This window comes from Cyanistes caeruleus, chromosome 1, assembly GCF_971803275.1.
Source record: "Cyanistes caeruleus chromosome 1, bCyaCae1.hap1.1, whole genome shotgun sequence".
Taxonomy (NCBI): Eukaryota; Metazoa; Chordata; class Aves; order Passeriformes; family Paridae; genus Cyanistes; species Cyanistes caeruleus.
The window spans coordinates 128,225,559-128,248,921 of NC_141701.1; the positions used below are offsets into that span (position 1 = coordinate 128,225,559).

Consider the following 23,363-nt stretch of genomic DNA (forward strand, 5'->3'; position numbering starts at 1 on the left):
ATGATGAACCATCATATATTGTTACACTTGTGCCTAAAACTTAGCTTTCTTGCTCAACATTCAGGACTACCACAGTAGTTACTTCACAGATATAAGCAAGAATGGAAATTTATGTTGTTCAGAACTGCCTGTAATACATAACCATCATACAAAGCAAGAAACAAATCTGAATTATGAAGGAGACATGCTTCTTTTAGAAGCTCATCTGAGTAAAAAAAACTCAGTTGTGCTTCTGATGTGCAAAATTCTTGTAGAAGTTTGTTTTGATTTGAAAAACACCCAGGTTTTGAGTTACTGGAACTTTGTCCTTTTAACAAATGGGGAAGCTAACACGCTTCCCGTATTTCCTGCAGCTACAATATTACCTTTGTTCACAGCTAAACTGAATATGCAAGATATTTGTTCATACCTTACTGCATATAACTACCAGGGAAAACATTAAGAAAAGAAGTTGCTGTAAAGAAAATTAATGCAAACAACAGAAATTGTTCTTAGTAGACTATTTCCCTATTCAGACTACTCACAAAGGATATTCGAGTTACTTATATTAAGCAGGTTCAGCACACTAACAGATTAAATAAAGTATCTTGTAGGAATAGAAATAGTGACCTTATAAATTGCAATAACTGCCTGCTGCAGAGAACTTCCTGACCCAGATTTTATTGCAGAGAGTTAATTTTGAGGTTCCTGCTTGTCACAAATTAGTGGCCTCAGGAAGAAAGTGGAACAAAACAAAAGCTATCCTACAGGTTTGATGGTTTAAACAAATTTGTATTATATTTTCACTTCTGTGGCTCATCTGCAACTTGCAGGCAAACCAAGTTTAAAAAGTCAAAAGCAAATGGCAAATTCTTAAATTTTAATTTTTAGCAAGGACAGGAAAAATCAAAGTCATTATATTTGCTGGTATTTCATGTCTATATTTTGCTTCATTTCATATTTCATATGCCAACATTTGATCACTGCAGTAAACCAGAATGTGTTTCATGGAAAAATAACATAATAACTCCCCCAATAAAATAATAAAACAGGGAGCAATAAAATAATAAAACAAAAAGTACAGGGGGAGTAGAATCATAACTAGGGATAACATATATACTAGGAAGACAAAAATGAGATAAAGTTAAAAAACACAGTCTATTGACAAGCTAAAGTATTTTCCTCTGTCTATTAAACTAAGTGCACAGATTTCTTGTGAGGAATTTGATCTTCCCTCCCATGAAAAAGAGTTTACATGTCTGTTTCTGTAAACATATGCATATAAAATTCAACTGGGGAGTTGTATGCAAATATTAAGGAACAATTGTTTTGTATTATTTTACTGCCACATGCTCCTGCTGTTACAGACGAAGATTTCAGATGTGACATTAATTCCATTCTTCAATGCGTAACTCAAACCCTGCCCCCAGTGAAGTGGACTTGGCGCGTCGGGAAAAGGCCAGGCAGCACTGGAGATCAAAGCTCCTTCTCCAGCAAAGAGGAAAGGTCAAGGGGCTTTTCCCAGATCGACTGTGACCCTGGGAGATGAGCCGTCCCTGAGAGCGCGGTGTCAGCCCCTTCTTAGCTCTAGTGACAGTAAAAAAAGGCCACATGCTGATCTGGGGCCAGTGCGTCACCAGCACAGCTGTCCTCGGGTATTTGGTGCTATGAACCAGGTCACAGACACGACCTACATGTCGACAACCTGAACCCTGCGGCTGGGATCTGATTTTGCTCCCTTTGCCTTCCGCGCAGCCTCTGCTCCGACGCTGGAGCTACCCTGTTAGTACCAGCACCGCCAGCACCCCTGTATGAGTGCAAACACACAACTCCCCCGGACACCATCGCGCCCCTCACGCCGGGCCATTGGGTGCCCGTGCACAGCCCGCGGCCCGTGAGGGGCGGGAGCAGCACGGCGCCCCCGCAGCTGGCCACGGCCACCCCGCCGCCTGGCCCGGCCCCTGCCCGCTGCACAAGGTCACCGCGGGCGGCACAGCAGCACAGCCCACAGCCGCCGCTCCGTGTGCCCTGCTCCCGCGGCAGCCCCGGCCGGCAGTGCAGCGCTCCCCGCGGCGCTGGCGGGGCGCCCGGCGGGCCGGGCCGGGCCGGCGGGCACGGGGAGCGCCGCCAGCGCCGTCACGAGCGCCCGGGGGGCGGGCCCGCCGCAGCCCCGCCCCCTGCGAGTGTAAATAGAGGCGCCACGTGAAGCGCCGCCACCCACCGGGGAACAGCGACCGGCCCGGGGCCCTCGGAGCTCCCGCTCACTCGGCGATCGCTTGCGTGCCACGCACCCGCCCTGGCAGCGATGAAAGCTGCCCGGATCGCCCTCCGCAGCGCCGCCCCACTGGCAGGGGCCAGTGCCGGCAGCAGCAGCGGCCGGTTGCCGCAGGAGGTGGAGCAGTTTTCCCGCTTCTCCCCCTCCCCGCTCTCCATCAAGCAGTTGCTGGACTTCGGTGAGAGTCGGGAGGAGCGGGGGGAGGTCGGGGCTGGGGAACAGCCCGAGCCCGGCGCTCGGAGGCTCGTTTCCCCGCGGGAGGGGTGCGGGAGCGGCGCTTTGCGGGACAGACAGGCGGCGATCCCCGCCCGGAGGGCTCGGCGCTCAGCCAGCGCTGAAGTCGCTGCCGCCCCCCGGCTCGGCTGCCCAGCGCCAGGGCGGAGGAGGAGAGCGGTCCCGCCGGGTATTCCCAGCCCCGCTGGGAATCTGCCGGCGGCGGGGAGGTCGCCTCGGCCGGGCACCCTCGGTCAGGTGCTAGGGGCTGGAGAGCTGTGAGTGCCGCCATCCGAGCTGAAGATGCGCTCCAACACTGTTGGGGCGGCGTTGGTAGGGCGCAGGCACGGAGAGGGACACGGGCTGCGGGGCGTGTTGGTGCTCCGCGCACTCGGAGCCGGGCGGAGCGAACGCGCTGTTCCCCGATCCATTATCGCTTTGGCAGCGCCGGCGGCTGTGCGCACATGATACTGCCAGACGTCACCCCCAACAACCTCCTGTTTACCGGAGTGCTTCTCAGGGGATTGCAATTAAGGCTCATGTCTAAATGGGAGCTGTTCAAGTATTCCGTCCAGGAACGCGCTGTGGCTTACTGTCATGTAAACACCGTTCAACACAAACCTGTAACACCTAACACTTAGGTGAGCTGGCCAGTAAAAGCCTCGTGAATGCAGGGAAAATAAAGTCCTGAAGTTTATGGAAAGTCAGCAATCTGTATTTGCATCTTGAAACTTCTTTAAACAAAAACTTTATTTTGGATTTATTCATAGGCTCGAATAATGGATGTGAGAGAACTTCTTTCTCATTTTTACGACAAGAACTTCCTGTGAGGTTTGCAAACATCCTGAAAGAAATTGATCTTCTTCCTGATAAATTACTAGGCACTCCATCAGTAAAATTAGTAAAAAGCTGGTAAGTATGAATTGCTTGAATTCAGCATGCAAAGTAACACCACTTTGAGAACTTGTTAAAGACTTTTTTGAATAGTAGAAAGGATAAGAAAATGCAGTAGAAATGCAGAATGCTTCATCAAATCTGTGTTGCAAGCTGTCACACACTGTCCTTTTCTAGCATGCTAAAATTAAATTGAAAAGCAATATGGTTATGTTGTTATCTTAAAATAGTTTAGAGGGGCAGAGAGTTAACAGTTCGAAATAGTTAATAGAGCAAATCTTACTTATTATTTAGGAAGGGAGAAAAGAAAACATGTTCTGTTTCCACACAGCATTACCTGAGACCCACACAAATTGGGAAAGCAGGCTATGTACTTGTTTTGATCTCTTACTGATGGAGTTACTAACAGAGCTTCTATTCTAAAGTATCTTGCCTTGACCTGTGCAGCAAGTGTTTGAAATTCAATTAACATAATCTCTGCAGTTGACACAGTAGTTGAATCTGATTTAACCTTGCTTACTGGCACAGTTGCAGCATTTGCCAGGATGGCTGACATAAACAGCAGAAGTATTAGAGTGAGATCTAGAAACTCTTCTTAATATAGCAAACTGTTGTGCCTTTGCCGTATGCGTCAAGGCTGTCAGATGTTAGTGCAAGAAGCTCAGCTACTTAGCTTCTGCCAAAGCTGATCAGATTTGGAAAAGTTTTGCTTTCTGATTGGTGTTGTTGTTTGGATCTTCCTTTGAAATACAACTCTTTTCAAGAATTATAGGGGGATCACTGGGTAGCTTAAGTGAGGGCTTAGATTCCTCTCTAGTGGCAGGCACAAAGAAAGACTTAAAATTTCTGGAGTTCAGGCAGTCAAGAAGTGTCCATCTGTCATTCCATTGTTGGTTGTAACTTGGATATTTCAAAGATACTTAAAACTCCTAGATGACTTGTTAGGACTAATGATGTGCACAAGACAAAGTATTTTTCATATTGCTAAATTAATAACAATCAAATTAATAGCATTTATTTCTTGTGCTCCTTTTCAATAGGTACATCCAAAGCCTAAAGGAGTTGATTGAGTTCCATCAGAAAAGCCCAGATGACCAAAAAGTCTTATCTGAGTAAGCATTTCATTTTTTCTATGAACTTTTTAGTTCATATTCTACGTTTTACAACATACTATAGACTTAGAGTTGTGATGAGCTGAATTTTATAATCTAGCAGGAAGAGCTGAACATAGAACAAGCTGGTTGAAATCTCTGACCATGTTTAGCAGTATTGCAAATAAATGTGACCTGTTGCAGCCTAATTTCAAGGTCATATTGCCCCTTGAACTGTCATAACAGAGAAATATTAAAAAAAAAAAAATTACCTGTGATGTCATACCTCTGCTTGTTTCCAAGATGTCAGCTTGGGATCATCTTCCTTTACTTACATTTTCCTCTGCTCAAATAAATGAGTACACAGGTGGTAAATTTGATTTGGCTCATTACACCTTTTGTTTTAAAAATGCCAAATACTTCTGTATTAGGGCAATGAAGAATTACTTTTAAAAGAGTAAAAGAACCACACCGTATTTTAGTATTAAGGCTGTTAAGCATTTATCTCTGCTGGTGCTAGATTAGATAATTATATAATACAAAGCTTGCTTCTATGTAGTCTGAGAATAATATTCTAAAACAACCTCTTTTTAACGTAGCTTTATAGATACTCTAATTAGAGTCCGAAACAGACATCATGATGTGGTTCCTACAATGGCACAAGGAATAATTGAATACAAAGACACTTTTAAAGTAGATCCTGTCACCAATCAAAACATCCAGTATTTTTTGGATCGTTTTTACATGAGCCGCATTTCCACCCGGATGCTAATGAACCAGCACAGTAAGTAGAAATTTTTACCTGAGAAAAAACTTCAGCCTAATGAGTAACATGTTAATGTAAACACTTCTTAAAACTGCTGGAGAACTGCTTCACATGATTTTGTGTGACACTGAAAAGTTAGAAATTGAATCTGTCATTTAAGAAAGTAATAGAAAAACTTGTTTCCTAGACTACAGAATAACTGAAATAACTCTTTGGTTGAATATGTAGGGATATCATTCTTTATGTCTGAAAAAACTTTAGAGGTGAGCCACAGAAAAGCCAAGATAGTTTGCTGACAGTAGATGGCATTTGAACTCATGAAAGGCATAAACAACATTCAGTATTTTATGTGATTGTATCTTGCAATCACACTGTATTAGTCTCAATTTTGGGGCTTTTTTTATAACATAATATTTGGGATTAAATGTTGTATTGTTCTTATGTCAAACAGCTCTTCTTTTTGATGATAAATCTGGCTCTGGGCACCCAAGGCACATTGGAAGTATTGATCCTTGCTGTGATGTTGTTGAAGTAGTGAATGGTGCGTATTCTCAGAGCTTTAACATTTCTCTTCCTGATCAGTATCTATATCTGATTGCAAGCAGTTTGGGTACCAGCTTCTGTTGTAGAGGATATTGACTGGCTTTAACTGAAGTAGCTGAAAGCAGGCTTATCAAAGCATGAGCTTTTAGAGAACAGAATTTAAAATACAAAGTAGTGGTAAAAAAACATGTTGAAGTAAGTCCTAGCAAGCGACAGATGAGGTAGGAGCTGAAGTTATCTGAGGTGATGAGGTTGGTCTTGCCTACTGGTAGAAAACAGATGCATCAGTTCTATACAATAATGAAACTGTACAAAGATTTGCTCATGCTTCTGTAATTGCCCATTGTTCTCAATTTTTGGTGAACACAGTGGATGCAATGTTATCATTCCCTTGAGACACATCCCCTTAGCTATGTCTTAGACTGTCTAACACCTTAGCCACTAATGCAGTTAAAAGCTGTATTCTGCCATGGATTAGAATTAATTTTTGCATTGCTTGATATTATATTGCTTGATATTATTGATTTGTAATATTATATATTACATCATTCATTGAAATTATTATTTCAGATGCTTATGAAAGTTCCAAGATGTTGTGTGACCAGTATTACCTAACATCTCCAGAACTGAAACTTACTCAAGTGAACGGTAAGATGAGCGCTTCCTATCAGTAGCCAAACTGCTTCTTCTACTGAGTCAAAAGGCTCCCAATTCTGTAACTTTAGTGCATGTACCAGTTCATCTGACTTGGGCTAGTTCCTCTTCATTTTCTGTTACAGGCATCTCATTTAACCCCCCATGTTAGAACTCAAATGTTGGTATATCTTAAACACGACATTTTTGATGTACCATTTATAAATTTGAGAAAAGTCAGACAAACCTGTACTTAAAGTAATATGAGAAGTTGCTAGAGAGGAGCTCCATATCTGGAATGAGGAATTGACCCAAATGCTGGGCCTGGTCTGAGCTGCCTGCATGTGTCTGATGACAGCAGTCTGTTTAATGTTTGAAGTCCTTTATTTATAAAGGGGAATAAATACTTGATTCTTTTATTTATTTGAAAAGAAACTTATTAAGCAAGTGGCAGTTGCAATCTAAACCCTGTTATGAATGCATAAAGCTGTTTGCCAGTTTTGGAGGGGGGGAAAAACCAAAAATGAAACTTGATTTAATTTTTTTATTTTTGGCAACTTGCCCATTGTAAAATTTGGGTACCATATAAAAAAATGTCATCACTTTTTAAATTGTTTTTTATTTTTCTTTTCCTTTAGGAAAAGCTCCAGGAGAACCAATTAGCATTGTATATGTTCCATCTCATCTTTTTCACATGCTTTTTGAGCTTTTTAAGGTATGTTAGTATAAACTGATAGAGTGAAGTGGGATGTGGGGTTGTGACCACCAGTAGCCTTCTGCTTTTAGAGATTACATCTGCAGGTTTTCCCTACTGCCTTTTCTGTGGAGTGGACAATGTATTTAGGAGGGCAGCTGAACTTGGGTGCTGCCAACATGACGTACAGAAATCTGGCAGTCTTTAGCAACTGCTGAACTTTGCTCTTCTCCAGAAACCTGTTGACTTTAAGGGAGTTATGTTATTTAATTTACAGTGCCTGAGTTAATGTTGGGCAAGAACATTGTAATCTTTCACTGAGAAGAGTCTTGGCTATGCTTAGACACTTTTAGGTGTGTGACTTCTTCTGTTCCCATTATGCCAAAATGCTAAGTGTGTCCCTTGGAAACCAGGCACTGATAGGAATAAGGGATAATTTTGCCTCTATGTAAAGGGGATATGGTTTGAAGTGCATGGATTCAACAACCTCTGATCATGGTAACCTTCTTTTCCATAGAATTCAATGAGAGCGACTGTTGAATTCCAAGAAAACAGTCCTACCCTTTCTCCGATTGAAGTGACAGTTGTTCTAGGAAAGGAAGACCTGGCAATCAAGGTATTTTGTTGGCCTAATACAATGGACTTAATGTAATCTTTTTTATTATACATGTTTAGCTAGTTCTACTAAGAGATCTGGGCTCTGAGAACAGGTCAAAGACCTGCATGAGCACAAGAGCACCATCTTGATGATATGAGCCTCCATGTAGCACAATTATCTAGCTGAAAAATAATATGCTACAAAGCAAATGATTGCATTTATGACTGTTGGAAAGTTGTGTTCAAACGACAGCATTTTAAATACCATTCTTTGTGCATGCTTGTTGTTAACTTCATTCTCTCCTAAATCAGATCTCAGACCGAGGAGGTGGTGTTCCAGTGAGGAAAATTGAGCGGCTCTTTAGCTACATGTATTCCACTGCACCAAGGCCAAATGTGGATGATGGTCGAAATACCCCTCTTGTAAGATACTTTCAATACTCATGTTGCACTTAGGTTGTTGTAAGTGTTGGTGGGCTAATAATGAAGCTCTATGTCCATCCTGCTGCTTTGTGGGGTATGCGAAGGTTACCAAGCCCCATAAGTATGAATTTACACTTTCGGAAACAGAATTTTAGTATTTAGCTTAGTGGACAAAAATACTCTTTTAAGGGCATAAACAAAGAAGAACATTCCAACCTGAATTTAACCCCCCCCCCTTTTTTTTTTCTTTTCTTCCTGCATTCCACTGACACTAATTTACTTTGTCTTCACTCTCCACTCTGTTCTCAAACTTACTGTAGATCATGCAGTCTTTCTGGAGACAAGCACAACTGGAACAGTCTTTTAGATTATTATGTTTATCTCCCAGTAGCAAGCTTCTTTTACTAATCAAGCTGTACTAGCAGTATCAATGGAGAGAAAAATACTGAAATTTAATATGTAAAAGTGGGACATATATATAAACCCTCCCTCTTTTATGGAGATCTTTTTCTTATGACTTTGGTTTTTTAATGGTCAGCTTCAGCATTCTCTAAGAAACTGATGAGAGATTTATGTTTTCTTCTAAGAGAAGAGGAATTGCAAAAGATTTTTTAGCAGCTTAAAAATCTCTGAAGACTTTCCAGCTATTTAACTTTAAGCCATTAGAGCTGGTATAAAAATAATTAATTTTATATTGTACTTTATTTTTAGGCCGGCTTTGGGTATGGCTTGCCAATTTCTCGTCTGTATGCTAAATACTTTCAAGGAGATCTAAACCTTTACTCCATATGTGGTTATGGAACAGATGCTATCATCTACTTGAAGGTATGTATTTAAATTTATTCAAATAAAAGACTGCTATCATTAATGCAGTGGGATAACTTGCTTGCATTTTAAGGTAAACAGATTCTCTGCTCATGAGTAGCTCTTGTTTTTTTATTGAGAAATGACAGATTTAGTAACAGGTTTTTAACTGGTATCAAAAAAGTCGCTTAGTTTTAACTAGTCTACTTGAACAGCTACTAGTGAGAGCCCTGTTGGTTTTCAGATTGTGTTAAAATGTTATCTACTCATTCATGGAATACAAAGCAGTTGAAGAGAGCAAAGTAAAGGTATAACAACAGATCTGGTTTGTTTATTCTGAAAACCAGAAAGTCCATATAAACTAAATCCCTAAGGAGTCAAGGTGCTGTTGAACATCTGCTGTATAGCCCCTCTAGTGGATGCAGGTATCAGGAATTTTGAACGCTGGGCATAAAACTTGCACTGCTGTTTCTATAAGAAACCTGCAAATAGCACTACATGCTCTTTCTACTTTCTGTGCCCAGTCATGGGGAAAAAATTGCTTTAAATTTCTCTTGCTAGACTGAAAACACTGAAGTGCAATCAGAGCAGAAGTATGAAATGAAGAGACAGTTCAGCTATATATATGCAACACTTCCATTGAAAAATTTTGACTGGAACTTTGCAAATCAAAGTCCTTTTCCATGCATTCCTGGACTATCTTGAAATCATGTTAGAGGATACTGCTTAAGGCCTATTAAAAATGCATACATAGGATGTGATGTTACTGCATTTGTCCTACCAAATTACCCAAAGTAATCATAGATACTGAAGCACATAAACTACCATATCTATTATAGAAACATTTGTGTGAATAGCTTCATTTTGTAGTGCCACTGGCTTAATACTTTAGGCATGCTGAATGAATTTTTTCTAAGTGACATTATTGGGAGAGAGTAACCTGTTCCTTCTTGACCTTTAGGCCTTATCAACAGAATCAGTGGAAAAACTGCCAGTTTTTAACAAATCAGCTTCCAAGCATTACCAGGCTACCTCAGAGGCAGATGACTGGTGTGTCCCAAGTAAAGACCCAAAGAATATGGCAAAGCAGAGTGCAGCTTCCTGAAGAGAAGATGGTATCAAGACATCCCGGGGGATCAAGCTGGCTTTAAGAGCAGCATTTGGAAGTATTCATCTACCTTCAAACAAGCAAGTTTCAGGACTAGCAGAGGAAAAAGAAGATAAGACTATCATAAGCCTAAGCTATATGCACTGAATCTGAAATCTTGCTGTGGACTTCTGGATGAGGAAAATAGAGCACATATGTCTTTAAAAAAGAGCTGTGTATAGAGGAAAATCAAGCTATTTTTTTACTGTGATCAAGGACTTGGTGTGGTAGAGGTGTGCAATTTATAAATCCTGTTTAATGCTTGAATTCTGAACACTGACTGATAAACAAGTTATGCTGATGCATATTTTTCTGTTAGAATAGTTATCAGCAGTTTATCTTATTACAGAACTTCTCAGGTAGACAGATAACATCCATATTTTGAAGTTGTATTTATAACATTTGGAAAAGATCCACTTAACAGGTTAGTCTTGTAGCAAGATAAAAACAGCATTTAAGTACAGCCTGACTGGAGGAGAGGGAGCCCTGAGAAGTAGGGAGAAAGTGTTTGCCATATATAAGGAAGTCCCATTTTTAAAAAAAAGCTATTCCAGGAATAATTCTTATGTGGTGCCTTGCTCTGTGACTCACATTGCTAGATATTTTATGTTGAACTGTTTATGGGAATTAAGCTAAGTAGAGCTTCTATGCATAAGGTAATGAAGAAGAAAATCAGGGTATTTTTAAAAGCTGTTGGAAAGAAATGGAAAGCTACTTGGTTGTAACAGCTCTAACATTAGGGTACATCTGGCCTATGTCCCTGTATTCTGGAGGATGTGTGCCAAGTCAGTTAGTATTTTCCATAAACTGAAGTTAGACATGCAAGTTGAACAGAAAGGTTTTGGTAATATGTACCGTATAAGCATGTTGCAAAAACCAGCATGTTTAAAACACAGTCTTATGGTTTGTTTCTGTTGTGAGATTAGTGGCTCAATACATTCAAACAAAATCTGCCAATTATCTTTTTCAAATCTGTATTGGACCACATCAGCTCAAAGATGTACATAGGGAATCCAAATCCTGAAAGATATGGGTGCACACTGAAGGTCTGTTGGAAAGGTTTTCAGGAGTGGTGGTGGAACTGTAAAATTTATTCTGAGAACTGTTCATTGCAATGGAAAGGGTTTAGGACAGCACTGAAAACTACAGGAAAGCTTTTATGAACAGCAAAATGGGGGGATTCCCACAGGAACAGTGACAGTGGGAGAGAGTTGTTCAGAAAATATTCCATTCTCAGTAACCTTCTTCCTTGCCCATCTTCTTTGTGTGTTTCCACTTTTGAAAGCAAGGTAAACTTAACAGATGCTAACTATTGGCAAAATGGCCAGTCAGAAGTTTATCAGGGCTGTAGAATATTAGTTGATTTTTTTTTTTACTAATTATCATATTATCATCTGTTTGTATGATCCTTTGCAAGAAGTTGCAGATACAGTAAAGCATTCTGCTCAGTATGACAGTTTTCTATTAGAGATTTCTATTTGTTGGACTGAAAATGACTCCATATTCCACTAGGAATCTAAAATGGTTTTTAACAGGAAACTACCTTTGCGTTCTTGAAGTCCTGTTGAGATGTATTTCTCATTGAAAATAAAATATTGATATGCCTCATTTATTTTAAAAACTAATTTTAGATGTATTAACTGCTGAGCATGATGACTTTAGTACTGCATGTAGGCTGTTTTTATTCTGCTGAATTAGCTGCAGTCATCAAAAGTCACCAGATCATGCGTGATGAGCTCAGCTCAATGAAAGAAATGGCTAATAAAAAGGAAGTACCTTTGTCTAGAATATACAGGTGTGAAAAAGCTGCTTTCACTGTCATAGCTGTTCATTGATTTTTGAATTGAACACAAGGTCACAAACACAGACCTAGGTAGTCATTGTTGTGAAGTAAACACAATTGATACCTTTCTGTCTGCATCCAGTAATGTTTGAACTTGAGTTACGATCTGATGGTACATCTGTAACACAGCTGCAGCTGCTCGTTAGTAATTTCTGTTTCAAAGTACCCAAGGCACGTGGGTGCTGCAAAAATGTTGGTGATGCTGCTTGCAGAGCAAAGCTGTAGAACAGTCATGATGCAGGCAGTGGTTGTCAGTGTAAGTCTACTTAAGGAATACATATGAAATCTGTGTAATATTACAAATTACAGCTATCTGCCTAGACAATACAGCACCTTTTTCAGCATTCACTGACTTTATTCTGAAAGCAGAGCTGTAGTTTTAAGCCTTTTACTTGGATGTAGATGTTGAAATAGTTTTATAATAAAATCTTTTTAAATGGTTGTCTGTATCTTTGTTTTTTAAGAAATCTAGTAGAAGCAAGAGCTTTTTTATTTTAAGCCTTATCAAACTGAGATGAGAAGCAACACCCATACCGTGTCAGGTACAGCAGTGGGGAGAACCACTGGAAGAATGATCTGCTTATGCTTAATGTTGCATTGGTTAAGAGGTTATCTAGTACCTAAACTCAGTTCATCACCTCACCCATCTCCTTACTCTTTTTAATTAGGACAGTATTACTTTTGAGATGAGAATTGGGAATCTTCCATCAGTGCATGTCCTATGCTCTAAAATAGTTGTCTTTTGTTCAGTTTAAAAAAAATAAATTAAAATTGATGAAAGAAAGACACCTATCATTTGGTTTATATCTAACTAAAAGTTTGCCCACAGACTAAAGGGATAGCTGTCTTTCAGCTCTGAAGCAATGGGACAGCTTGCAAAAGCTGTCCATAACTGGTGTGTAAGAAAATGGTAGTGATCAGATGGTGTCATGGTCCAACAGTCCTGTACAACTGGTCCTTTAGCAGGTTTGTGTTGGCCTGGGACATCCTGCATCTCCCTTAATTTTAAGAAGATAGAGTAACTGTAAAAATGGATGTAGATACTTTACCTGAAAGAGCAGAAGTGAAAACCAGCCTGATTCCAGCTGTCTGGCAGCAAGCCTAAAAGTGACAGCCTTTTGTACTGAGTTTACCCTCCTTAAAAATGAATGTTTCACCTTCTTAAGGATTTTTACTTGTAATGCCAAAGAAGCAGATTACATAGCATCTTGTTTTTTGCATTTTGCAGTTATCAAAATGTACCACTCTGACATATACCAGTATGCCAGGTGTGTTGGGAGAAACAGCCCCAAATGTATTAAAGTACAACAATCCCATGATGTATTAAAGTACATCAGGGATTTCAATAAACTACTACAGCAAAAAAAAAAAAGGAAACAAACAACAAAAACACCCACTGTGTTTTCCCATCATTTTTACTGTGCTGCAATCTCTACTTGCATATCTCCTGTCAGGCTTTTCAAAGCAGAAATACACATGCATGCATTCTATACCTTGTCCAGGGCAGGCTTGGGAGCAGGGATGCCCAAGTGCAGCAGGATGGACCCAAGCTGCTGTCTGTGCAGCTGTTAAGCACATGGCCCCAGCAGACCCAGGTCTCTCTGCAGCACACTGTGCACAGACCATCAGTCCCAGCCAAGCTCCTGCAGCTTAGAAGACAAAATGTGGGGGTTTTTCCTTCCCCTGCACAAGCCCAGTGGGTAAGAGAGGCCATGCTCCTGGTCACGGTGCAAGGCTGGCTTGCTGCTGGCATGTCAGGGGGCACTGACATCAGCACGTTTACCCACGGCTGAAGAGCGTTCTGGTTTCACAGGAGATAAGCAGGTGTTGCACTTTCGCCCTTTGCCCTCTGATCAGGACCTTACACAGCCAGGTTCCTGATGTCAACAGAAACCACGCCAAAGCACCCTGTGTTTTCTCTTCCAGATCATTAGCTAAAAAGTGTACACTGATTACTGGTTACTGTTACGGGTGCCTTGGGCACATATCCCGATTAATCTCCCTGGAGCCTTGATACAGTTGTTCATTATCACCATTTCCCTATCACTTAACCAAGTTTTTAAATCTGCCAGACTTTGCCCTTTACATGCAATAATGTCCTTCCCAAAGAATTATTACAAAACAAGCTTTGCTACCTTTGATAAGAAGCACTAGTGGACTGGAAAAATAGTTGGTTTTTTTTCCCTCCTTATGGCAGCAATCATGACTTTAGAGGATTGACACCAACTTTAGACTTTAGAGGTATAACATCTAAGAATTTTCTGCCCTTAAGTTCTTTAGTAGTTTTGGCAAAATGAGAGGTAGAACATGGCAGTTTATGATCCCTCATCTCAGCTAATTTTTGGGGGTGGGGATGGTGAGGAACAAGGGGCACACTTCTGCATTAACATCTTTGCATTTGTATTTCCCAAGAACTGACAACACAATTTTAAATGCCTTTGTCCTCACCCTGTATTACAGGCCCTGAGGTGGCTTTACACATCTGTGGTGTCATACACATTCAAGACAGAGTGACTGACTCAGTATTTGGCTACATGCTGCTACTCCTCACGGTCAGCAAAGGGAAAGGACATGTGGGTAGGCAGCTTCAGTCAGTCCTGCTTCTCTCCACTCACCTCACAGGGAAGAACAGGCAGAAATACCCATGGGCAGTCTTAATTGCTCCCTGCAATCTCAAATGTTGGGTGTCAAAGCAAGTAGCTGGAACACAGCTGAAGTCCTGGGTCTTCAGAATATCCTGAAGGCTCTTAATAATGTAAAATTTTTATATAAACTGAAAAATATGTATGGAGTATCACAAGCTGCTCCTCATCAACTCTCCTCAATATTCCTTCTGCATCTATGAAAAAAAATCAAAGCAGAGTGCAACAAATTGGCCCATGTAGAATTAGCACAATTTCCCTGTGTCACTCTTGCTTTGCAGTTCCTAACAGGAAGAGGAAAGAAAGGAAAGCATCTGTCTGATTTCCTGCCATGTGAGGGGCACAGCCTGGAGGAATGAGTCTCACCCCCTTCCTAGGAGTCATGTCCAATTGAAAATCCAGATAGAACTGTGATGCAGGAAACACAGCAAGAGGAGTGACCACCAATCCCACTATTTTGAGCTGCTGAACATTGTCACATGGAATGTGACAGAGAGTTCTAGTTTACAACAGGCATGCTTTAAGTTACATTAATGTAATACAACCAGATCTGTAAGGCTCAAACAAGAAAAGAAAGTAAAAAAAAAAAAAGACACTTGTTTTCATTGCCGATCTAGGCTGGGCTTTCTGTACACTGTCACATCACTGGACTGGGCCTGAAAGATGAGAACCTTGGCACGGGATTCGGCACACCAAGTACGACACCTTATCATGACACTGTGTACCTGTCTCTGCGTGTGAGCTGAGGTGTGAGCTGGATATCTCAGCTGCCTGCCATGAGCAGGGTCAGTGTATCCAGAAGACTCCAGAAAGCTTCTTCTGAAACAAACTCTGGTGCCTGAATAGCAATCCTGTCTCCAGTGGCAGAGTTCAACTGACTGTAATGGGATCCTAGACACGGGGGCACCTCTAGGCACCTGTATTTAGATGGCTTCAGCTGTGAGCTGGCTCTCAGCTCATTCAGTTACCTAAAAATAGACACCCAGTCCTATATGAGGAAGGCTGGAGTACTCTTCCTGTCTCTCATCTGTTACTCTGGAAGACAGAGGTCTTCCACAAGTCCTTTGTCATGCCTGCCAGTCCCATGCAAATACCTTGTATGGACAATTCTGGCTTTCTAAAATATCAGTGAATATTTATGTTTAGGTAAATGACTCAAGTCCTCTTACTAGTTCTGCGTGGTTGTGGAAAACTGGAAATACAGAGCTCAAAATTATATCGCTGCTGTGTCACTGCTGGCAAGGGTGGGTATATAATGGAAAATCCCAGACAATATTTATTCTGCAGCAAATGCCAATGGGATCATTGCAGATGAGCTGGCTGCTGGCACAAACTGTGTCAGCCTGGAGCTGCCTCTGATCACTGACGTTGCTGATCTGTCTGAGTTTGGGACTGGTCCCAGGGCCACATGATTGCAGGAGCCAGCATCACTCTGCACCCCACAGGGCAGCAGTGCTGCCAGACAGCTCTGAGCCATGCTCACTACTCCTGGGACAACTAAATACCAGTTACTGAGCAGACCTTTTACAGAAACTTAGGAACTAGCTGTAGCTGATGCTGGCTGTTAAATGCCATGAGGCATACTGAGAAATCACTGAAAGATCTTTTTTGCAGTGTTTATTCCTTAGAGTGGTTTTCTCTTCCTAGCAGCTTTACTGCACACAACGCTCTGGGTTGATTTTTAACAAATTAACTAGAAAACAGGTTTAAATACCTGCCAGGGTACTTGTCATCTCCTCCAATCACTGTGGCATGCAGCAGTCAGTAACATGCACTGCGAAGACTATTGGTGACCCAGAGTCACTCCCCTGCTTCCAAAGGGCATTACAGGTGGAATTCAACCTTCCCACAGGGGTGGATCAGATGGTTTGGACTACTCTCAGTGTTGCCTGGCTTGTGTCATTGCCTCACAGACCACAGGAAGCTGTTTGCTCAGGCATAAAACTGTTTGTGTTGACACAGAAGCACTTGTTTCTGCTTACTTAGGACCTGTTATAAAACCTTCTGATCTCACAACTTTCCCTTGCTTCTAATCAGCTTTGCCTCAGGTTTTACATAAATGCACAATGAAGAAAGCTTAATTTTCAAGCTCTGGCCAGGGGTGCCTGAAGTTTTCATTATTCATGTTATCAATGGAGATGTGCAGAAGTCTGGTACAAATTTATTAATGTGCTTCTCCTCCATGGCCTTGTCCTCTTGTTCCTGTGTTCTTCATACTCCTGCTACTGATGCCTGGCTCTGCATGCTTTGAGCTATTTTCTGTAGCCAAAGGATGGGAAGAGTCCTTTGGAGACTTGTCACACTTCCAAAAGCTTTTGATGATTTTTCAAGGCCACTGGATGGTCAGTTGGCATGAGGAAAAAAAAAATAAAAATTGTAATGCCTTCTGCATATTCCCAGGCTTCCGTCTTTTGAATGGCAGCATCTGTGTAAGAACAGCTGAAACAATGGCAAAATTGTTCACTGGAGTGCCATAAATTGATGCAGACAGACCCTGGTAATTATGTTACCAATCCATCTCCAATGGATTGTTCTTGCCTTTTCCTTTGCAGCAGAATGTTATTCCTCTCCTCTGACTATTGATCTTAAGGGAGAAGATCCATCTTGACTTTAAATCTGAACTATAGTAGTCAAACAAATTAGAGAACAACTGGGGATCCTCCCAATTGTTCCTAGGAGTAAACATATCTACTGCCTTAGGAAATGAGAGTTTTTGGAGGGGAAAGGTCTACCCTTATCAGGGGGCTGTTTCAGAAGAGGGCAGTTTCTTGTCATAAGAAGAAGATTCCAGCAAAGCTGTTGACAATGAAGGAGTAAAATAAATATTTTTCTTCATTTCTTTGAAGTATATTTACACTGGAAAGTTTAGGGGTTTAAAATAATGTTAACAGTTCTAGGAGAATAACAGTATAAATTATGATAAACTTTCACTTAAGGAAGTATTTTTTTAATAATAGATTCAGAAGCAGTTATTCAGTTGATCTTATTTTAATAGTGTGTGAGTGTGGAATACAGAATATAGATGATGGACCAATGGGTTGTCCATAAACATGTCTGAGATGACAAATGATGACAAAGATGTCTGCTGATCAAATTTTTTTTTGTGATGTTTCTAACCTATGAAAACTCTTTTTCAATCAATAAAAGAGTGTTATATAGTGGGATCAACATATTAAAAAACATGATAGATATTAGAGTAGTAATAACTCACCTTTAGACTTCACACCATGTCTACTGAAATCTGACAAGCTTCCTGCTGATACCAGTGACTGGTGGACAAAGCCAAAATGGTTTGAGCTACTGATATATAGATAAGGTACATACACCCCTAAAGGTCTCTAGAAAACAGCAAGCAAACTAATTTTTAAGTCCTTCAGAGTGCAAGAGCAGACAAGAGGCTGGTCTCACTCTGTTACCTGCCATGAGATCAGCAAGATGGCACTCACTGTGCAGGAGGAATTTAAAATCAAGAGCCATACCTAGGAGAGGAAGAGAAGTGTATGACTGACATTTAGACCTTCAAGATAATGTTGAACAGAAATGTGTGTATGCACATATGGCAAATAAATGCCCTGAACTGGCTGACAGCTCTTGCTTCAGCTCATCTTCCTTACTTAATGCACTACAGCCCTTACACTGGAAGCTTGAGATCCAAACACCCCTGATCAGAGGGAGGTCAGCTCTCAGCCTTTCTGTTCAAGCTAGGCAAGACCAAAAGCCCAAATACATGCTGCAGAAGTCTGTGTGCAGAGACATCACTGTGTCTGAGGTATGTGTGTGTCCCTGTTCCACAAAGTGGGCACTTTGTCCTTGCATCCTCAGCCACCAAGAGCCCTACTGAGATAAAGGGGTTTTGCCCATGTCTGGAGAGAGGGACAGAGCTCTTTAATGGCACATGACAGTGACTTGCCACAGCTTGTGCTCATTTCACACAGCTGAGGCTTTTTTAAAAAAGGATTAAGAGTGTCCAAACCCCAAACAATGTGAGGGCCTTCTTCAATATGCCTGGAAAATTATTCCAGCTGTTTGGGGCCAGGCACCTAAAAAAGCGAAGCTTGCCTCCCATAGTTAGTGGAGCTCCAGACACTTGGGCATGAATAGCTTGGTTTAAGCAGAGGGCAGGCTGGTAGCTAGTGCTAGATAAAAGGAAACAAAACAGCACTGTAAATAAGAAGTGAACAATTATAAACCTTAAAAATACCCTTCAGGAAACACATGGCTGTTGTCTGCTGCTAGCTGCCGGATCTTTTGTTCTGCTTACAGCTTTCCACCTTTTTATTTTCTCTCTTTTTTTTCTTATGAGGACAAACCCTGGCTGCATATCCAGCACAGCCTGCTCCAGCTGGGACTGGAGGCACAGGAAGCAGTGGTGCCTCTGGGCACTGTTCTGGCAGCCTCTTGAGCCAGGGGCAGGAAACCCATGGGGACAGTGTGTTCCCTGCTGGCTGCACTGGAAGCTTCAAAACATGTTTATGTCGAGTCAGCAAGAACCACCCAGACTGGCCATGCCACTGCTCTCTCTCTTTTTCCAGGCTCCTGGAAGAAGCTGTGTCAAAGTCCAAGCCCACATCTAAGTCTGTTTCAGGTGCTGCATGCAGCTGGCTCATGCCTGCCCAGAGTCACTTAGCCACCACCTCACCAATGCACCCAGGTCACCTGAAGTGAAGAGCAGGCAGGGCTGACTCTCTGCCCCTCTCCCTGCTCTGTGTCGGAAAGGACAGCTCTCCCTGTGCTCAGGTGAGCTCCAGCAACTGGGCAGAACTCAATGCCATTTGATATCAAATCCTTACACACTCACAGCAAAGCCAGGCAACAGCACATAGTGTGGGGTGGTCAGCTGAAAACGGAGTCCTCCTCCTTGATCTTCCACAGACAGGATGCACCCCCTGCCAAAGGCTTAAAGGGACACCAAGTGTGTAACTCAAGTACATCCCTAAAGCACGGAGGTGCTGTGTAGGGTGCCCTGCAAGAGGGGACCATGACAGCTGTAGCACAGCATGTGAAGTACTTAGTGGAGTTTCCATCAGCTGGAAATTAAAGCAGGAGAGAGTTGAGTTTCGGAGACCTCCAGCATTCAGCTCTCCACAAGCTGTGTCAGGGTCTCCTGGATGCCTCCATCCAGCCTTGCTAGTGTCACCTATCTGTATCTGCAGCTGTTTGCCCGTTGTTAAGGTTCCCCAAAGTGATGGAGAAAATGTTTGGGTTTGCCTTGAACTTGCAGTCACTGCAGTTCTGCAGAAAGCTGCTCTGCACAGAGGGGCTGCAGTCCTGTGAGCCCTGGGTACCAGGAACAGGCCCCTGGGTGTGCCTGAGCGGGAAGAGCACACAGGAACATTGTGACCAGATGGAGTCTTGTGTTCATAATAACACTGTCATCTTCAAGTACCACAAGTTCACAGCCCTCAAAATGCAGATTCGCATTGTTAAGTAAACAATGTTTAATCCTCTAATTTAACATTAGATTTCTTTTTTTGTTTTTCTAATTTGCTGTTGAACTTCACCTCCAAATGTGCATAGCAACTCCCCCAGGTTTATTGAGACACTCAGTATTCACCATATCAAAATCTACAATATCAGTTCTAATTCTAATGCCAGTTCTCCCCCTTCTCTCTCAGTTCTTCCCCCCACCACACACACCATGTGGACAGACTGATCTCCTCTCTGCACAGCTCTGCCACATCTGTTCGTTTCCATCCACCAGGCTGAACTGTCTCTGCCAGGGAAGCGTGCAACCACTGCTCCAGAGGCACACAAAGAAGCTGCCAGAGATAAATGGCTTTGTGAACAGAGGCTTTTCTGATAGACTTCAGATCTTTAGAGCACCCTGGTGTCATTAGAAGCCAAGGTCACTGGTTTGTATTTCTTCCCATACCACTGGAGGATGCAGAATTTGATTTCCTGGAAAACTGGCAGAACAAGGAGCCTGCCATGTTTCTGATTACAGGGTAGAAACCTCCTTCTATGCTGACAGGTGAAATGTGTGAGCTCAGCTCAACTCAGCTGGTGCTCAGCAAGGCAAAGCCCCCTGACTGCCCCACAAAATCCATCCAGCATTTGGGTTTCATCCACCCACCATGGGGATGAGGGGTGTTTGAGAGAAGATTTTGTTCCAGCAGACTGAGTAAATGAGTAAATTGCTGTAGGTTAGGAAATCCAGACATGGTGGAGGATGGCACAAACCTACAGAACCACAGGGGTGTAGAGGGGCAGTGGCTCTGCTGCCCTTGATAGAAAAGGGTGTAGTGAAAGAGTTGGAGGGGGGTCAGGCCCTATGTCATGTGCCAGAGGCTATATAGCCACGAAAGGGAAGAGAAGGAAAGAATTCAGTGAAATTCTGTGGGTTAATGATGAAGGGAAGGACAGGTTTGTGGAAGAGATGGACCCATATGGCAAACCAAAGTCCAAATTTCTGGCAAGATATAGTTCAGAGCTCCTGCCACCACAAAGTGTGCTCACCATGGATACAGGCTGACAGTGCGCCCTTGAGTTCAGGACAGCCATGCACCTCTCCTCAGCAGGGAACTTGGGAACAGCAGGATAGACTCACCTGGGGGTGGGCTCAGCCTTTGGGATGTAGGTGTAATTCAGTGGGCTCTGTTGCCACTGAGTCTTTTGGGGCAGTTTTACTCTGCATGAATGTTAAAATACCTACATTACTTTTTGCTATGAAATGGTTTTGCTCTGACTGCAGTGATGTCACTTTGCCTGAGCTTTCCAGCATGCTCTGTGCTCGTAGCCAGCTCAGGCACTGCCCTGCCCTTCAGCAACACCTGTGTTTTCACACTGTATGAACCAATGGCCATGTATTTATAAGGCTCACAATTCTGTCCCCTCTTTTGTAATTTAGGAGCACTCCATAGGGTGCCTCTGAAGGGTGAAGGGCAACACACTGCTACATGTTTAAAAAAAAATAAAAATCCATTGTCACTTCTGCACTTCGTGTCCTATGAAGCTTAAGATGTATTTGGAGAAAGAGTCAGAGACAAATTTCTGAGCAGCCAACAGATTTCATCTGACAGTTGCTGCATATAGCATTTTTTTCTGACCCACTCATCTGCTGTGCCAGAGGTCACTGCCTATCTACAAAGATAGACTCTGGCAGATCTTTCCAGTGCTTTAATATAACTCTTGGGGAGGTTTAGATGTCAGACACTGGCTAGGCTTTGGCACCTCTGCTAAAACTATGTTCTGCACTGTCATTTAGTGGAAGAGCAAACCTTAGGGATTACAGGGAAATTCTGTTGACATATCCTGAAAGTAAATGGAAATATTGCCGTGTTTGACCCATGTGTATCTTGAAGTGCTTCAGAAAAACAACAGCAGCCCTTCAAGAGCCCTGCAAACCTTCCAGCACTGAAAACCTGGCATGCCTCTTTGTCCTCTGGGAATTTAATAAAGATGTATAATAGCATAGACCACCCCAGACTGTTTCAATCTTCCCTTCAATCTCTAAGACTGAACTCTTGTATGTTTAATTTAAAGGTATTTGTCCCATGAGCAAAATCTGCTGCCAGAAGCATTAGTGGTTTTTCAAAGGATGTTCCTTAAATATGAATGAGCTGAGCCCCTGTGATCATTTTAATTGATCCAGCAGTGCTTGCAGCTAAAAGTAAAGCTGCCACCTTTCATGGCAGACCAGACCTTTTCCCTTGCTGCCTAATATTTGTATTCCTGACATTTTACAAAAATAGTCAGTCTTGCTCAGCCTGGGAGATTTCTGTAAATTCATGATCACAGCAGTTAACTTGATTCTGTCAAAACTGGTATATATGCTGTAAGATATTGCCGCATAGAAAAATGAGAATTTTTTCTTTTAAAGATGGTGAGTGATTTTGAATAAATAAAATGTTATTGATGCCAAAACACTTATGGGCATTATACCATGAGGACAGGCAGCAATGATGGAGAGATAAACCATCTAGGCTCTTTTAGGCTCCTTGTCCTAGTATCTAAAAGCTGACCAAGTATGAACTGACTTTTAAAGCTTTTTCAGGGAAATACAGTCCTGAACACTGATAGACTTCAGTTTCACCTACAGACTCTCCACGAATAAATTATTGGAGTTTTGAGTCAAGCTGGCAGACATCAGGGGCTAAGTTTAAAATCTTTGCAAGAGCACTTTAGAAAGAGGGTGCCCATATTTCCATGAACAGCTGCATTGGTTCCCAAATACATGCAGAGTGTCCCTATGGTCATAGAATGGGTATTCTTTTGTCCACAACACATTTGGCTGAAGAACAAATCTCTTTATATACAACTTCATATCTATTATATATATATATATATATATATATATATATATATATATATATATATTTATATTGTCTCTTTAATTACAACTTCTAAAAAGCACAAAGACCAAAACCTAGAATCCCACTGTTATCCATTGAGAAGTCATAAAGGGAGCTCTGGGAAAGGGCTGCCAATAGGAATGGGAAAAGATCGTTCATTCCTTGTGCCCATCTGTGCTTTAAATATTCTAACAGGCCATGGGATGCAGTGGAAATGTTTCAAATATGTCTACATCTCTACTAAGAAGCCAAAAGGCAAAAAGAAACTTATTTCACAGAGAGCATCAAACAACCCTGAAAATAATTTTCTGTCATTTTAGGTCATGACTGTGCTCAAACTTGTGGTGTAGAAGTTTCTCCTCCAGGTGGAGTCATGAAGTCAGATATGGCTTTAAAAATACAAAAAGCATGATCAGGAATTATATAACAGTGTGAAATTTCAAGATATCCCACAGAGTCACAGAATCACAGAATATGCTGAGTTGGAAGGGACCCACAAGGACTGCTGAGTCCAACTCCTGTCCCTTC

General features: G+C 41.9%; 1 protein-coding gene across 1 annotated transcript; it reads left to right on the forward strand.

Moving 5' to 3' along the window:
- The first annotated feature begins 2,145 nt into the window (after positions 1-2,145).
- On the forward strand, positions 2,146-12,343 carry PDK4 (pyruvate dehydrogenase kinase 4). Its single transcript, XM_086856940.1, has 11 exons — positions 2,146-2,432; positions 3,238-3,379; positions 4,402-4,473; positions 5,052-5,236; positions 5,670-5,759; positions 6,332-6,409; positions 7,033-7,109; positions 7,606-7,704; positions 7,998-8,108; positions 8,820-8,933; positions 9,874-12,343. The coding sequence occupies exons 1-11, from the start codon at positions 2,285-2,287 to the stop codon at positions 10,015-10,017; spliced, it is 1,260 nt and encodes a 419-aa protein (XP_086713066.1). The 5' UTR covers positions 2,146-2,284; the 3' UTR covers positions 10,018-12,343.
- The last annotated feature ends 11,020 nt before the right edge of the window (positions 12,344-23,363 follow it).